Source organism: Haplochromis burtoni, unplaced genomic scaffold, assembly GCF_018398535.1.
Source record: "Haplochromis burtoni strain Fernald_Lab_line unplaced genomic scaffold, NCSU_Asbu1 Contig_75, whole genome shotgun sequence".
In the NCBI taxonomy this organism is placed as follows: Eukaryota; Metazoa; Chordata; class Actinopteri; order Cichliformes; family Cichlidae; genus Haplochromis; species Haplochromis burtoni.
Window position 1 is genome coordinate 1,655,890 of NW_024582436.1, and position 18,305 is coordinate 1,674,194.

Here is an 18,305-nt window from a genome sequence, read left to right on the forward strand (position 1 = left end):
CTGGCTTTTGTTCTTCTGTTTTTCCTGTGTAGTGCTCAGGCACTAATAGGTTTTTCTAAGCCAACAGATGTGCATTTGATGTCTGAAATGTCTTTTATTCAGACATCACACAAATTGGTACAAAGCGCAGTCCTAGCCTTGACTGTTTGTTCTCCGATAAATGTTAAACAGATTTTATTGCAGGTGGATTTATTGTCAAACGGCGTCTGTATGCTCGAATTTTCCAACCGCTGAAATGTACTGGATGCTAATTAGAAAAGACTGGTCAAACGGAAAGAAAAAGGAGATTACTGTGCCTCTGCACTCTGACAACAACACTCTGACAACCTCGAGATAAAAACCTTCACAAAAGTGCAAGGATGGCCTTGACTAGACTTTTGAGTGACCTCACAAAACATGTTTTTTGCCACAAGCATAAACTAATTATGAAACAGTTTCACACAGAAATGAAGAAGCAGTGTCATTTTATACAAAAAACTAAACAAAACCTCATCAGTAGGGCTGTTCATATAACGATATCTTTCATTTTACACTATCGTTTGTTTCATGGTGTCGCAAAATAAACTGTTTACGGCAATATTTTTTCATTTGATGGTCACTGTAGTGTCTATATTAATTTCTTAAAGTTCTCTCTTATATTTAATATAACCACACTACAGACAGACAAGCGCCTGTTTTTATGCGTTGTGGTTAGCAACAATGACGGTAACACCATCGCGTGTCCGCTTGTTTATTTTCCACATAAACCTTTCACAATAAAGCTCAAGATCCTGTTGAGACTTTTCAAAATGAACTGAATCACGTGAAAGAGCAGATTATTTACGGATGAGAAGTAAAAAAGAGCCGCCAGGTGCTAAAAAATAAACCTTAGACTCAAACAACAGCTTTTCCCCCCAGCACGCCGTGTAATAAATACAAAGAAAACAGCGGCTGGTACAACTTGTGTTTAAAAATGTATAGTTTCATGCATCAGTTAAAACACTGGACTCCAGCTACATGACGCGCAGCTGGAAACACTTCCCGCAAGACGAGCTGCCCGAGATTCACAGAATTTACAGAAAATGTTACATTTTTGTGATTTATATCGTTATCAGACGATAGAATTCTTATATCGGGATATGAGATTTTGGTCATATCGCACAGCCCTACTAATCAGATACTAAAATCTCGACAGTAGTCCCCACTCTGAAGGTGGGTTGACCGTATAGTATATGTTGTATTAGAGTCTAAATCCCAGATTTTATCTGCATTGTGCCAACATTGCTATTTATTTTTGCATGATATGACATATCCTTCTTTACAACAATACATAACTCTATAAAGGTTTTCAAACTCTTGTATATGGAAATTTTTAGTAACATTCACTTGCTTGCCAGTTAATTGTGTGCATCTATATTTATCTGAAAGGACTGTACCCATACAGCTGGAGAGCTCACTGAAGGTATCTGTTTAATATATGATTACACAAAAGTAGTTTTTTCTCCAATATTTCCACACTATATATAGTACTGTGCAAGAATCTTGAGACATGCCTCATGTCATTATATTTTGCCAGAAAAATTGTCAGTTGGTAAAGTGATGTTTTGAAACGTGCAGACATACATGGTAGTAAAGAACATAAGGTAAGAACAGAGTTTTTACAATATTTGGTGTGACCACCTTTATTTCTATGACACTGCTGAACTCATTGAAGCAAGCTCCTGTAGGAGTCTATAGGAATAGTTCTCCAGGCTTTTTGAAGCTCTTCTTTGGATGTTGCCTGCCTTTTTTTCTGTCTTCTGTCGAGATGATCCCACACTGCTTCAACAATGTTGAAATCCAGGGTCTGGGGAGACCAATCCATGGCTGATAGTGTTCCACTGTGTGTTTTTCTATCCAAGGGATGCTTTTCATTGGCAGTGTGTTGCTAAAAAATGAAGCTATTGCGAATTAGATCCTTTCCCCGGATGGTATTGGATGTGTGATCAAAACCTCATGGTACTTTTCTGTGTTCATAATTCAATTAATTTTGACAAGATCTTCAACACCAGTGGCTGAAAACTCTAATTTTTACTAAGTTTTTCTGCCAGAGTGCTCAAAATGTTAGCTTTCATAATCAACCATGGCCATTTTAATAATCAATAAAATATGGTTTTCTTGTAGTTCACAACCACATTCTTGCATGTGTCTTTCAGTATCTTAGGCCATTCCTTTTTCAGCATAGGCCACTCAAGAACCTTCATATGATTATTGGTGAACTATTTCTGGATAGCTTTGGCCTTGTGTCTGGGATACAGTTACACGTAAACCCAAACAAGAGGCCGATTGTTTTATGTTCTCATCAAGGATCAAGAATCTAGCTCACACTTTTTGTGATGCTGTGCCTGTACTAAAGGAAGCAAAATTGAATTGCATGCACTCCTGTCCTCCTCTATATAAAGACTGCTACCATGTGGCCAAACAGCTCAAGTTTTGTTTTGCCAGATCACAAACTGGATGACTAGAAAGCTTCACCCTTCTCTAAGCGCTGCTTTCCAAAAGCTAAACAGGTACACTGCAGCCTCTTTCTGGTTCAGGCTGACAAGTTCTCCAAGATGGCCTTGAAGGTCATTCTTAGATTACTGCTGACTTGAACAACCTTTTTGAACCAAGGCTGAGGACACTTTGGGATTACAACCTTGACATAGTTGGAGTGCTCTTGAACTTCTTTATGAAGGAATACGCAGTGGTCTTGTGAACTTGGAATCCCTTTCTAATAGCCTTGTAGCTTTGAGTGACCCACTGAGGTTCTTCACCTCAGGTAACATACCATTTAGTATTTGTTTTGCAGTGGGGGCTTGCACTGCTGTTAAAGCCCCACAGACGATTTGGAAAAACTAAAAATCTAAGGGTTCTAGGAACTTTTACATTTTCAGTTGTAATTATAATATACCAACATTTTTTATTTAAGCTTCTAGGAATTTTTGCACTTTTGAGTGCAAAACATGAGTACTTTTGTACTCACATTTTGTATTATTCTGTCTTATTCTATCTCAATTTTTCCTTTCCAATCTCTCCACCACGAGCATGGCCAAAGAGCTGTCAAAGGATGTTAGTGACAGGATTGTAGAGCTGTGCAAGTCTCAAATTTGCTACAGGACCATCATCAAGAAACTTGGTGAGAAGGTAACAACTATTGGTGTGATTATTTGGAAATGGAAGAGATCTAAAACTATCAATCTCGCTTGGTCTAGAGCTCCATGCAAAATCTTGCCTTATTAAAAGAGTGCCAGATCACCTGAAAACTACACTGGAGGAGTTTGTTAATGATCTGAAGGTAGCTGGAACCACAGTCACCAGGAACACCATTGGTAATGCACTACAGCATAATGGATTGAAATCTTGTAGCAACCGCAAGGTTCCAGTGAACAGCTGAGTGATTTAGACAAGGCTTGGGAGAAAGTGTTGTGGTCGGATGAAACTAAAATCGATCTCTTAGGCATTAAATGTGCCTGCTGTGTTTGGGACTTTGGGGCTATTTTTTCTGTTAAGGGTACAGGGTCCCCAACACACTGGATGGGGCCATGTACCATAAAATATTGGACAAAAACTCCCTTCCTTCATCCAGAACACTAAAGATGGGTCATGGTTCTTCCAGCAAGGGAAAGAGAACTTGTCTCCAGTCTCCAGACCACAATCCTACAGAAAATCTATGGAGGGGGCTGAAGCTTTAAGTTACCAAGCAGCAGTCAAGAAACCTAAAGGATTTAGAGTTTCCTTAATTGGGGAGTGAGACAAAATCCTTACTGAGACACGTGCAAACTTGGTGATCAGCTACTACAATAAACATCTTACTACTGTACTTAGCAACAAGAGATTTCCCACCAAGTACTAAGTCACGTTTTGCTCGGGGATTAAATACAAATCAATTTCTAACTTTTGTATAATGTGGTTTCTTTTTTTCTGGAATTTCTGGTTGATATTCTGTCTCTCCATAAAAATTAGAGACTGTTCATTTCTTTGTAAGTCAGCAAACTTAACAACACACCAATGCATGGTACTCACTTTACCTGAATAACCTTTGGAGTGTAAATTTTGACTGGTAATGGAGTATTTGTTATTTTCACTCACTTTAAGAAGCTTTTACTGGAGTCACCCCCGAGGATCTATATTTTTCTTCCGCCACTGAGGAAATTCAGCATTATTAAAAACTGCTGGCCTCATGCAGTAATCGATGCTGCTGTTTGATGCTAAATGAAAAAAGAGCAGTGATCATGATTTGAGAGCTGTGAGCAGGTCTAGTGACGCCGTGCGGCTGCATCAGAGCAGGGGCGCAACGCGACAGCTCGCAGGAGACGTTTCTGTTTTTTTCCGCTCCCGTTAATTTTTATCACAGCGGGTCCAGCGTAGATCCACAATGGAGACCAAACCGGTCATCACCTGCCTTAAAACTCTCCTCATCGTCTACTCGTTCGTATTTTGGGTAGGTAGCCTTTTTCTATCCTCTTAAACACAAAAGAAATACCCTGCGGAGGAAGATGTCAGTCCATCTCAATCCGCCGCTGCTCTGTTTTTGTTGTGCGCGATGAAGGAGTGGACAGTGCCAGCATCATCGACGGATCCATTCCGTCGTTTGAATAAACGCTCAATTTTGATAATAATCCACACAGGTGAAATAAAGCCGCCTATTTCGGCGTCTGTGGGACATTTGTTATCTACTAGCGGGCTATGTAACGGGGGTTAAGGTTACACACAGCCCGTTTTGGCTGCTGGGCGTCAGTGCGTAGCTTATATCACATATAGCATCATGGTTGGTATCAGTTAGCGAGGTGGATGATGTTAACATCACTGCGATGGTTTAACTCCGGTGTTAAGGGCCTGGTCTGTGCAATGAGGCCCCGGTTAGAGCCCATTTTCCCCGGCCACATACTATAGATTTCGGGGTCGCTGGTATAGATTCTTAAAGGGCCCTCGCACCGTCGGTGTAGCCTCAGTGGTGGAATTCATTTTTACTTCATCGTCAGAAACAAGTGCACATGATGCTACTCTGTTGCGCTCCAGACTCAAACGTTACATAAAGGACTACAAATTATGAATAAACTACCAAAAATATGCGATTAGCTGATTCATATTAATGCGCGAAGGAATCAAATTTAAAACGAGTCATTGTGTACTAATTACTTATTACTAAAGGTGGCGCTCACCAGACATCCCGCTATATTATCGTCGCAACACTTCACTCTACCATATTGCGATTTTTAAAATTTTATTTTTTACATTTTGTGATGTTCATTTTATTTATGTAAAGGTAAAGGCCCTACAGTAATACAGGGAAAGCCCCAACAATCAGACGCCCCTCTGTGAGCAAGAGATTTGGCAACAGTGGGAAGGAAAAACCCCCTTTTAACAAGAAGAACCCCTCCACCATAACCAGCCTCAGAGTGGAGCAGCCATCTGCCACGACCAGTTGGGGGTGAGGGTAGGGAGACAAGACAGAGGACGTGCTGTGGAAGATAGCCAGAGATTAATAATATCTCATAATTAATTGCAGAGTGGTGCATAAACACTCGGTGAGAGAAAGACAAACACTCAGTGCATCATGGAAATCCCCAGCAGCATAAGTCCGTTAGAGAATAACTAAGGGTTGATTCAGGGTTTATGATATTAAATATTGCGATTTTACGATCTCAAATAAGGTCCTCAAAGTTAAACACTCAGGATCTGTTTTATCCAATAAGATAACGTTATCTCACTTCTTTTTGTCTTCAAAATGATATTGTCAACACTGGAAATAAATGTTCAAACCTGGAATAAATGTTGTAAGACAGCATCAGGGGCTCAAGTTAGCAATTACATGCAATCTGTTTCTGATAATACAGCGTTTATCGGTGATAAATGATCAAAAATCACACATCCTTTGCTGTCTGCATAGACATAAACCCACATTTAACTATTATATTTGTGCTCACCAACCTTTCTGTTCTACAGGAATGTAACCAGGATACAACCAGGGGCACCAAGTTGTGTCGAAACTGCACTAATTGATAAAGAGTCATTCAGACTGATGGTAGCATGTTGGCAACCTGTCTGCATTTATAAATTAGACAGCAATTTGAGATTAAATGCAGTCAGTCTGAGTCAGACTGCGACTGCCTGCAGAAAGATTGCCTCCTGTCAGATGAGACGAGTCTTCTTCTTCATAGTGTTTTAATTTATTTATTTATTTTGTGTCTCTGTACTATGCTGTATCGATTCTTGTCCTTATCCCTATTTTTTACAATGTAGGAGTCTTGCTTGTGATGACATATTTTGGCATTGTAGCCTTCCTCACACATTATGTAGCGCTGTGAAATACTCAACTGCAGAGCAAAAATGAGCTTAGAAAAGTAAAAGGTCTGTAAGCTCTGTCAGCCTCACATTGTTTTACCGCTACTTCATAATTATTGCTGTATTTCAGTGTTGCTGTTTGAAGCAGCAGAACTAGTTTCACTCATTTAAATGTAGATTTGTGTGGTTTAACTAACCACATAAAAACTGTTGTGTGTGTGTTTTATATGCGCTTTGTCAGCTTTTAAATCATAATCTGTAGAGCTGCATAACAAATATAAGTGCGGTGTAGTCAACAGGATAGTATTTCTATCTGAAATAGTGGATTGTAAATACATAGTGGCAGTGTCATATTGAGATACAGCGTTCCTGTTAGCAGTAAAATACCTGTTAGCTTTAAATGTGACGTTAATGCAGATACTGCTTATTAGTTTTGTTGACTCCCTGTTTTATTGTGGTTGTGAAAGGATGTAAATATCCAGCACTTTGCTGAAAGCGGTGATGCAATAAGCAATTACTCCAAATTATTGTTTTATGTAGCAAACACTTAGAAAAAGAGTATTTTTTGTCTGCCCAACAGTCCATAAACTCAAAATATTCAGTTTAATATAACATAAAGAGGGAAATTCATTAAATCCTCCCACCGAAGAAGACAGAACAAGATATTTAATTTATATTGAAATATCATTCAAATGTGTTTCAATACACATCAGTCAATAATATATCGACTACATAATTGTTTTAGGGTTTTTTTATTTTTCCAATTTCAGTTGCTGGCTATGCAGAAGAGTTTTAATTTTAGGGTTGTCCTTTGGGTTTGTGCTGTTGTGTTGTATGATACAGTGCTGTGCAAAAGTCTTGAGCCATCTCTTATTTCTTTCTTTTTCTTTTTTTTTTCTGAGCAGCCAGACCTTCTTGTCATTTTTTAAAAAATGACTTCCTGAAGGTCTTTCAAAGTTTGTCTTTGGACACTGGCTGCCAGCCCTTGCACCTGACCATTTTCAGAGGAATATTTTTGTTTGTTAAGCCACAAAATAATTACCAATGAGCAGTGTTGGGTAAGTTACTTTAAATTAGTAACTTAGTTACATTACTAGTTACTTCTATCAAAAGTAACTCAGTTACTTCAAGTTACTCGTTACTTTCAGAGTAACTAGTTACTAGGGAAAGTAACTTTGGTTTTACTCAGAAATCTCTTGTTAATGTGTTGCTTCCGTAACTGGATACCCAGCAAGATTGCCAGTCTTCTAGCTTGCTTACTTGCCACAAGTGCACTGTGCCACCTACCAATAGAAAGGAAAAGATAATGTGCACATTTCCACGAGAGGAATCCCACGCCTGGACCATTGTTGGACCATGATTCTAGCCTACGTCACAGCGTCATGTGCGCTTTTTACATCCAACACAAAAACTGCAGCCGTGGTGCTTTCAATTGTACTCAGAACTTGGAAATTCTGCCTTCTGAATAGGAAGATGTAGGTAACACCAGACTGCAGATGAGCTGCATACAGGGCTGGACTGGGACAAAAAATCGGCCCAGGACATAGGAAAAATCATAAAGCCTTTGAATGAAAACAAACACTGTTGTGACAGTGATGTACACTGTTTTCATGGTATATATGCATCAATCTATCAATCGTTTGTTGTAAGACTCAGATAATTATTTTTTAAAAGCTAGACATTTTAAATGAGAATAAGAAAGTATTTCTTTGTGCCCCCCTCTCCCTGTTAATGCCCTACATGGCCCCCTGGCAACACTTTGCTAGACCCACCCCTGCACAGTTACCAGCTGTCAGCTACTTAGAAAAGGATCCTGGTGTTATTTGTCTCTCAGAAACAGTTCATAACTTCCCTTCAACTCATTCATGTCACCTAAAAGGTAAACCTGTTTCTCCATCACAGCTCTGATGATCCAGTAAGGACATCTCCTGGTTTCATCTTCATGTTTCCCTCTCATCACATATCCAAACCATATCATGACCAGCAGCTTTTTTACAGCTGTGGCTCCAGCAAACATCAGCTGATACTAGAAATTAATATTAAATAAATTCTAACAACAGCTGATCAAGCTTAAACGTGCTGCTGTTGTTTAGCGCGACACCAGCTGGTTTCCTCTTTCTGTGGGCGATAAACAAACAAGAGAGCCGATCAGCTGATCATTGATCAGTTTAATGATTGAAGTAGAAACAGGAGAGGGAGGGGCAGAGAATGAGAGGAGAAGAGGCAGCTGTGCAGCAAAGACACAGAATAACTCCACCTTTGTGTCTTTTTCATTGTAGCTGAAGTCCGGGACAAATTGCGTTCCTTTTCACCTCAATACGAAACGCGTAATATTTTCTCTGAATATGAGACGATTCTGTTTTTAGGGGACGGTTGGCAACTCTAATAATTAACCTTATGAACAAAATAAAGTTCAACATCAGTAACTTCATAGCACCCACCCAGCTGTATAGAAACTCCCTCATGCTAGCTAGCACGCAGTAGGAAAAAGTCAGCACAACGAAAATAAACTTGGTTTATGTCTGACCCAGATGGACTGCAGGTCATAACTTCTTACCTGAAGTTCAGTTCACACTCGGACTGGCAGTCGCTTCGGGTCTCTCCTCTTGCCTCCCCTTTCCTTCATCCACCTGCTGGCCTCCACCACTTGCTAATGTTACTGAATCTGTGGAAGCTCCGTGTGAGCCACCACACGAAGTAACGAGTAACGACCCTATCTAAATCCCAGTAACGAGTAACGCGTTCCTGGTTTTGGCATAATAACTAGTTACCGTGCTCGTTACCACAATAATAACGTAGTTACTGTAACGCGTTACTTAATAACGTGTTAGTCCCAACACTGCCAATGAGTCATTCAACTATAATAAAAGGCACCTAACTCACTTTGTTAAAGCACTTGATTTATTACCATTTATTTATTAATGAATCCATGAAAAATGCCTAAAAGGCTGTCAGGAACTAGACTAAAAATCAGTGGCAACACATCTTATAGAACAATAAATAAAAATGTGAAATTTTTGGTTAAGATCTTGGACAATATGTACAAAACAATGAGTGTCTACAGCCATCTGTAAAACTCAGCGGAGGCTCTGTCGTGGTTTGGGGTGGCTTTTTCGCCAGTGTTGTTAGAGATCTTGTCATGGATGGGCCTCCCCAGAGCCCGGGCCTCAACAAGAAATAACAAGAAAACATATCTAAGAGGGGTCAGGCTGTGTTGAAGCATAAAGGTTGTCATACCAAATTCAAGCTTGTTAGAGTTGTTTGAATATTTTACACGCTTAATAATGAAAGCGCAAATACAAATTATGCAAACCAACACAGCGCTACAAAAGCCTTAAATTTGTAGTGCACAATCAATATTTCTGCCAGCTCTTTTTTCACTAGGGTGTTAAGCTGCAAATTCTTTTTCCGATTCGAAAATAATACAAAAAAAATTGATTCTGCTCAGTTGTATTTAACACTCCTTATACTACTTTTCCCGAGGATTTGAAACGGCAGATCACTCAAGGAATCGCTAAAACCAAATTTTGAGATAAATTCGTTTGCGATTAATCCGTGAAGTGAGGAGTGAAATGCTATCTCTGTTTGATTTGCAGTGCTTTGGATTTGCCTCTGTTTACCTTTTGATTATCAGCCCAGTCTTCAAATATGATCATGCAGGGAACAGTACAAACATAAGGCAGCACTGAACACAGTACTGTGTGACTGATCTTTTTTAGCCATAATTGTGCATTACAGACTTATTCCCGTCTGTCTTTTTGGTAGCAGCCAGATATAGCCAGGGGGAAATGATCTAAAAGCTCCCCTCTGCACTCACCCTGAACATTCACCCTAGAAAGCTAAAAAAAAAAACCCAAAAGCTTCAATACTTTCCTTTGAGTAAAACCTGAATAAATCCTAACTGAATTAACCCTAACTTTGTAGAACGTCGTTAAAGCTGAGATCAGCCCTTCGAGTTAGGATCTGTAGTCGAAAAACTCTTGAATAGAAGAGTTGTGCTGTGTCTTCCTACATTGTAGACATGCACCGGTGTCACGCGTGTGAACTTTTATATTTAGTCTGGATTGGATGGTCTTTTAGCACTCCCTTACATCAACAGCTTCAGGTTTCATGCTTCGTGCGCCAAAAGTGCAGAAGAGTCTCGCGGCTCACTGGGTGTCCTCAGCCCCTTAGGGCAGAGCTCGGAGAGAGCGCTGGCACCGCATTTAGTGCAGGAGAAGTGTTTCTATGGGTTTCTCGTGGCAAATAATGTCATAATTGGGAAGAACACACATGCATGGGTGTGCACACACTGGGCTGGGGAACGCAGAGCAGGTGGTGGAGTCATATATTTTGTCATTGCACCTTCTGTTTCTTTATGAGGCCGATGAAGGGAGGAGGAGGAGGGAAGAGAGAGGAGGGTGACCTGTTTTAAACTCTGTGCTGGAACCAGGGTGGCCAGTCGGGCATTGAATTTCAAACAAAACGCCCGAGGGTGGGTGGGTGGAGGGGGGTGGAGAAGGAGGAGGAGGCAGAGGTGTTTGAAATTCAGCAGCAGAAGTGAAGTCGAGACGATTTTGCCCCATGCTTCTCTGACTTGATTTCCCAGTTGACTTTAAAATTAGCACTTTAGCAGTGACAAGATGATCATTTATTGGTATGCAGCGGCAGCGGCTCTTTTGAGGAGAGACATTTTGTCGCTGATGGCCATAAACAGTGAGTAGATCGTCATCAAGAGGACTGTTCTCCGGAATGACAGTCTGCTCTGGCTATTAGATTCACTGTTAATAGAAAGAGTAGCTGTCATTACTAAAGAATCTAATCATCAGCCCGCAGTCCTTCAGTTCAGCTGAGCAGGAAACTGAAAAAAACAGCTTGCTTACATATGTTAAGTTGCATCAGTTTAGCCAACACTTTGTACCTTCTTTTATTAGGTCTGCTATTATGACAGTATAATAGCAGACCTGTCCCATTTAGTCATAGTGTTTAAACTTTTGCATCTGTGGAGCCTCTTAAAAATGCTGCTTTTTTTCTCCTCTTCCACATTTCGAAGCCCATATATCTTTCTTTATATCACATTGTGTTATCTGAATGCTTTCAGTGTCCTCTGGTTTTCCAGTATAGATTTAAATTGAGAGTGCGGAGGGGGAAAAAAAATAGATTTTATGAACCAGAAATGTTCTCTCCACTGTATTGGCTTTCAGGGGGTAATGTTGCAAATCACTGTCCACAGCTGCTTTATGGCACTATTGGATTTTTAAAATGATTTTTGCATCAGTGAAGTGATGAAGTGCATTTCTTTGTCAATTATTTAATTTGAAGCATCCATCTATAAAGTGTCCGAAAACAGTCTCTCAACGAAATGTAATTGCGTCGATTATTATCGCATTACAGAGGTAGGCGAATCGATCATTTTTTGCTGATGGTCTAAAGCAGGCGCGTCAAACATACGGCCCAGGGCCCAGAATCGGCCACCAATCTGGTCCACTGGATGACTGAAAATATGATGCCGAACATAAATTTTTGTACTTTACAAAAATGACAAGTTTTACCGCTTGTTCCTCTGATAAAGACCTCCTCCACAGCCATTCATAAGGCACCAAAGCAGCGAAGTAATAGATAAACAGTTAAATGACTGTTTTTCACTGTCTATTATAGAGATTTCTGTTAAGAAAAAGAAGAAAATGTTCATCAATCAAGAAAAACAAAGAATAATAATAATATAGTTTCACTTGTCCGGTCTACTTAAAGTCAAAGTGGGCTGTACAATTGAAAATGAGTTTGAAATCCCTGCTCTGAAGTCTCTCATTTGTAGAGTGTTCAATTCAAGTTCATAAGGGCGACAGACAGCCATGCATATGTCACAGAAAGTTGCCTAAAAATGTGTTGAATTTCATTATTTAGTCAAGATTAAATGACTGTAAAAGATTTCTGTTTTAAGGTATTTAAAAAAAAAAAAAAAGATCATAGTTGTCAAATGCCATCCTGCTTTTGGTCTCCACATGGACTGTTTACCTGCAAGCCTGCTCGAACATAATTACTTAACATAATATGGTCAATAGAACCATAAGCACACACAGATGGAAACCAGAAGGCTTCTGCTGCCAAAAGTCTTTTTCCTTGCCTACTTACACCTGATTATACACATAATGAGCATTACTCCGTTACTAATAATTGGATGAGTGTATATAATATGAGTTGTAGTGATGAAGCCACAGAGATTCTGCAGCTCTTTAGCGTCTTTTAGCTTTTTGTTTTGGTTTAGTCTCACTGCTTTCAACAACCTTCTTTCCAAATCTGTGAGACTGGTATCAGCCAAAAAAGCTGTGATTGAGCTACATTTCACTGCATGCTCGCCATCAAACTGGGGTCAGATAAATTATGCAGCTCAGTGGTTAATATTGTAGAGCAGATAACAAGACAGCTATTTGATAGAGACCAAAACAGAGCGAGAAACTGAATTAATCATTCATCAGTTCTTGCCTCATGTTTGTACTGAGATCAACTTTAAAGTTACAATATGTCAATTTGTAGTGCTTTGTGTGTTGTTACAGTGCAAATGATTTAAAGACAGCACAAGTCAACTTATGTGCATGCACGGAGTAAAGTGCTGAAATAGTCATTGTCAGACCCAATGCTGCTGCATGATGCATCGAACACTTAATGGGTAGAACCATCCAGCCGTCCATTTTTTTCACACTTATCCCATTCAGGGTCGTGGATGCGTGGAGTCTATCCCAGCTGTCACGGTGCGAGAGGCGGGGTACACCCTGGACAGGTCGGCAGTCTGTCCCGGGGGTTATTGGATGAATCACTCATGCAAATTATTTTTACAGCCTCAAACAAGGAATTTGAAGATACAGCGCTAGTTCAGTTAAAGTGCTTTGCCTCTCCGTAGGCCGTAGCTGACCTCATTGTCTGGGCGTGCCATGATGCTGATAGGAAAATTCATAAGCGCATTTTTGCATGAGCAACAATTACGTTGAGCCATTTTACTCCGCAACTGCATTTTATTATTATATTCTGAAGCTACAGGTCAAAAGGACACCTAAGGTTTGCTCAAAACCTGCAAACAAACAAGTCAGAACAAAGCAGCTCAGTCAAAGCACAGGCTGGCTATTAGTCACGGTGAAAGACCTTTGTCGAGGCATTGTGTGTGCACCCTGCCAAGGGGGCAAAGTGTAAATGTTGTTAACACCACCATTAACCTGCGGAGGCTTTTCTGAATTTACAGGCAGCCCCGGTTTCCGTATTGCTGTTAATCATTTCTGTTTCGCTTCTGCATCAGTGACTAATAGCTAAGAGGTAACCGCAGAGAGCCGAGTGTATTTCTCTCATTAGCTTTAAAGGTTTCAGGCTGCACAGAGACATTTTGTACAGGCTGCTCCCCCTCCAGTCAGAGGGCCTTGGCAGCAGGACGGCGAACAGCCTCCTCTTGGAAGAAAGGAGGTTAGGATGATGAGTTGGCCCTCGCTGGAGTCAGCTCATCAGCAGCCGTTCCACACCCCGCTCTCTTTCTGATGCCAGCAAGACATACCCAGCTGAGACACACGCCGCTTCAGCTGCCTCGTACAACACGCTCTTTTATCCGTAGCCTTCATTTGAAATGCTAAGAGAGGCGCAACAGGAGGAAGCGTCTCGCCTCGGATCAAAGAGCTTCTTTGATTTGTCCTCTTTCCTTTTCTCTCTTCCTCTGTGTATTGCTGTGTGTGTGTGTGTGTGTGTGTGTGTGTGTGTGTGTGTGTGTGTGTGTGTGTGTGTGTGTGTGTAAAGCAGGTGATCGCCATCCTGTACTCCAGATAAATGTGTGTCTTCGGTCTCCCGTCTCCTCCTCCTTACTCTAATTGCACTCCTTTCTTGTTCTGTATTGATCCCCTTCCTCCTCCTCCCTGTTGCCGTGGCGCTAAAACACAACTTTTTGTAAACCATAATATCGCAGAGGTGCAGCAATAAAGGCCTGCTCCGCAAATTTCATTCTTGTTCTCCGTGCTTCTCTGTTTAACATCTGTCTCGCTCACAACCTCCACCCTTTAGATAACAGGAGCTATCCTGCTGGCGGTGGGAGTATGGGGGAAGCTGATGTTGGGCCCGTACATCTCTCTGATAGCCGACAACTCCACCAACGCCCCATACGTCCTCATCGGCACCGGGACAGTCATCATTGTTTTCGGCCTGTTTGGCTGCTTCGCCACCTGCAGAGGAAGCCCATGGATGCTGAAGCTGGTGAGAGGCTGTTGGAGGAGGAGGGGGAGGGTGGAGGGGGTGTTATGTTGCAGTGAATGGTGTCGATGCTGATTAATTAGCTTCAGGTCACATTATACAGGGAATAATGGTTGACCGCTATCCCACAGAGGGGTTGCTGCAGGGCACTTTGTTCCATTAATGACAGTCAAGTAAATGTGTTGGAGTGTGTGTGTGTGTGTGTGTGTGTGTGTGTGTGTGTGTGTGTGTGTGTGTGTGTGTGTTGTGTAGTAGTACAACCATAGGCAAATGATATTCATCTAAAGCAGAGGGTTTTCACACTAACTATGCAAATCTCCCTCCTCCTTCCCTTCCTTCTCTGCAGTATGCCATGTTTCTGTCACTCGTCTTCCTCGCTGAGTTAGTGGCGGGCATCTCTGGATTTGTGTTTCGCCACGAGGTCAGTATGCATGTACCAATTTTCTTTCTTTTTTAAGACTGTAGCTCAGTAAACAGCCTTTCTCTGTTAATGCCTGTGCTTACGATCGCCCCTAAACCGCAGATCAAGGGAACCTTCCGCAGAACGTACACCGAAGCGGTGAAGCACTACAATGCCGAGGATGAGGCGAGCCGTGCCGTCGATAACTTGCAGCACAAGGTGAGCCCTCATCCTCAAGATTAAATAAATGAGACATCGTCACTTTAAAGTGGTATTTTTCTCCACCGCCACCGTTGGAGTCTACATATGCTTATGACAGTGGAGCAAAGGGTTAAGGATGATTGTGGAGTTCTGGGGGGTAGGGTAGGACTACTCATGAGACCCACAGGCAGTGGAGTTAAAGAGGGTAGAGGAGGCTTGCATTGATTTGACACTGCAATGACAGCTGACAGCAGCAGGGGAAATAACAGTTTTAAAAAATCTTGACAGGACGGAAATGATTGGCTCGCACATAGGGACTGTGGCAAAATCAGATTGATTTAACTGTGGAAAGAACACGCCTCTGCCAGCTGATGTGATGCGTTTGGAGCAGGAAAGGAGCAAGAGATGGGATGAGAAAGAGAGAGAGGATATGAAAAAAATAGTCCTAGCATAAGCTAATAAAGAAGGAATGAACAGCTAAAGAATCCAGCAGCAGAAAATCAAAACACGCGACTAAAGCTAAAGGTTCACAGATGTCAGTACACGTTTTATTTTTCTTATTGCCAACAAAGCCAATCAAACGATTGTTTTTTAAGCACTGTTTGTGTACAAAAAGCCACATCACATTATAATCAGATCCATGACTCGAAGCCCTTTACAGCACAACCCACATTTGCCTGGCTTCAAAGAACCGAGGGTCAAACCGTCGCCACCCCAGTTAGTGGATGTCATGCAGTGAGAAATTCATTTCCTGTAGACCGAGAAATCTTTCTAGAAAGATTTACAAAGTGTCTAAATCAGACATAAGACTATTAACAATGGGCACTGTTGCTTAGCTGCCATACACGGCTCATGCGTTTGAAGTGTGTCGGTCTGATGCTGAACTCACTCCTTTGTAAGCAGCGTTTGCTGAAAACGAAATGACACTGCGCTGCGTGGTGGTGTGGTGGTTAACACCCATTGTCTTACAACATTACAGTGTGTATGTTCTTCCTGTGTCAGGGTGGGTATTCTGGCTTCCTCCCACAGTCCAAAAAATGCTTACTAGGTTAATTGGTGACACTGAAGTGGGTGTAGGTGTGAATGGTTGATGTACATAAGAAGATGTGGGAAATTGTTGAACAAAGGAAACTGTATTTTTGACTCGTCGTTAATGTGGATTTATTGAAGGATAATTCTGATCTTTCGCCGTTTCCGCCTCTCTTCAGCTGCGTTGCTGTGGCGTTTATAACTACACGAGTTGGATTGAGAGCGTGTATTATCCCTCAAATGGCATTCCTGCCAGCTGCTGCTTCAACTCCTCTGACTGCCACCTCGAAGACCTTCGCAACGCGACCGTAGCCCCGAGCAAGGTGTACCACCAGGTCAGTTTTTGTATTCTGCTTTCCTCCTTCTCATCTATCTGCTGTCAGACAGTCGATAAAACTCACAGGTTAGAAGGTAGCCATGTTTACATCAGACGTCCTCACGTGCCTTTTCAAATCCCTGCCTTCTCCATATACTAACACCTGCCTCAGATACGTTCCCATATACCCTTCTTGCCTCTGATTTGCTCATATAACATGTCCCCGTACCCTCTGCGGACTAACCTGCCCCCTGTGTTCCAGGGCTGCTTTGAGTTGGTCACTTCTTTCATGGAGACCAACATGGCCATTATCGCAGGAGTGACGTTTGGGATTGCGTTCTCACAGGTAGGACTTGAGGTTTTTGCAGGTGACGGCGTGCACGTTTGGTGTTTGGTGTATAAATAAATCCTCAACGCGCCGATTTTTCTGTCTTTCAGCTGATTGGCATGCTGCTGGCCTGCTGTCTGTCCAGGATCATCACAGCCAATCAGTATGAGATGGTGTAGCTGATGTGAGGTGGCAGGTAGGAGCCATTAAAAACCAAAGATCACCTCTCCAAGTAAATTTAAAGAAAAACATTGTTCTCTCTATTCTACAACGTGAACTCTTCTTTATCTTTCAGAGAGGGAGTTGAAGAGAATTAGAGATGAAGACTCTTGACACACGACCAGAGTAAATTCCTGAAACTCTACCCAACATCCGAATTGGAATTTACGTCCCTCCGTCTCTCTGCCTGTGATCTTAATGTAATATCTTAATGTATCTTACTGTAAAGCACCATTCCATGACTCACTTGCACCACAGCTTTCTATACCACACGTTCCATCGCGGCTCGATGTAGAAGTTGCTCACCGGCACGTATCTCAGATCAGGACGGCCCACGGCAAGCAGGTAGACCAGAGTTGTCTTGAGTGGACAGCGGTGTTGGTCTCGGGTAGATGAGCGGGCTCAAACTTGGTTTCTCAGTTGGCTGCAGCATGCTTAAAAAAAACACTGCACATGTTTGTACTAAATGACTTTGCTAAAGCTTGAGAGCAATCCTTTTACTAGGTAGATTCAGTTGTTGCATTTGACTTTGCTGTCGCTCATCCTTGTGTATCCTTTGGTTGTGACACTTTGTGAATTGATTACATGCACTGAGGAGTATGTTTTAGGTTTATATGAAAAGTGAGGAAGCCGAAAAAGAAGGGAAAAGCTAATTTTTAACCTTAAGACAAAGCATGATATATTTTTCTTGTCTAAAATAATGTATTTAGGTAGTTTAAATATGAATGGCACAGGTTTAATGGTATTTTGAAACTTTAGTGTGGGATACAAATACCAAACTACAAAATAACAGTCAACTTTGCGCACATTTTACAGTCTGTCATTAGTTTTACATGGAACAAAATGCAGTCCGTTCAGCGAGTCACACCTTTGAGGTCAGTCTAAAAGGCCTGGTCACACCAATTGCCAATTAGCATATTAGTGTAGATAGCATCTCTGCATCTAAAAGAAAGGGGCACTCTTTCAAGGATGCCAATGTTCCCATGTCGGACAGAGAAGACAGACGGTTTGAAAGATCTATGTCCACTGTGAACAACCAGCGTTGAACAGAGGTGGTGGTTTACGACACCAACTGTCTATAATCCAGTTTTGAGATCCCTTCCCAGACGCCTTAACGCCCACTCACATCGTAGGCCTTTTGACCTCAGGAAATCACATGATAGGGTGGGGCTAGGTTTCACAGTGGGTTCACCTGAAACCTTGGTCCACACCTGTTTTCACACCTTGGCTCGTGTGATTAGGTAGAGGATCAATAGAGGTTCCATGACCTTCTTGGGGACATTCCCATAGGACTTCACTAGTTGCTCTTAAAAGTGAAGAAGCTTCTC

At 41.6% G+C, this 18,305-nt stretch overlaps 1 protein-coding gene across 1 annotated transcript; it reads left to right on the plus strand.

Moving 5' to 3' along the window:
* Nucleotides 1-4,241: 4,241 nt before the first annotated feature.
* On the plus strand, nt 4,242-17,858 carry tspan7b (tetraspanin 7b). The gene is made up of 8 exons (XM_005935107.3): nt 4,242-4,441; nt 14,299-14,487; nt 14,831-14,905; nt 15,008-15,103; nt 16,294-16,449; nt 16,693-16,776; nt 16,869-16,954; nt 17,054-17,858. The coding sequence occupies exons 1-7, from the start codon at nt 4,376-4,378 to the stop codon at nt 16,935-16,937; spliced, it is 735 nt and encodes a 244-aa protein (XP_005935169.1). The 5' UTR covers nt 4,242-4,375; the 3' UTR covers nt 16,938-16,954; nt 17,054-17,858.
* Nucleotides 17,859-18,305: the final 447 nt, after the last annotated feature.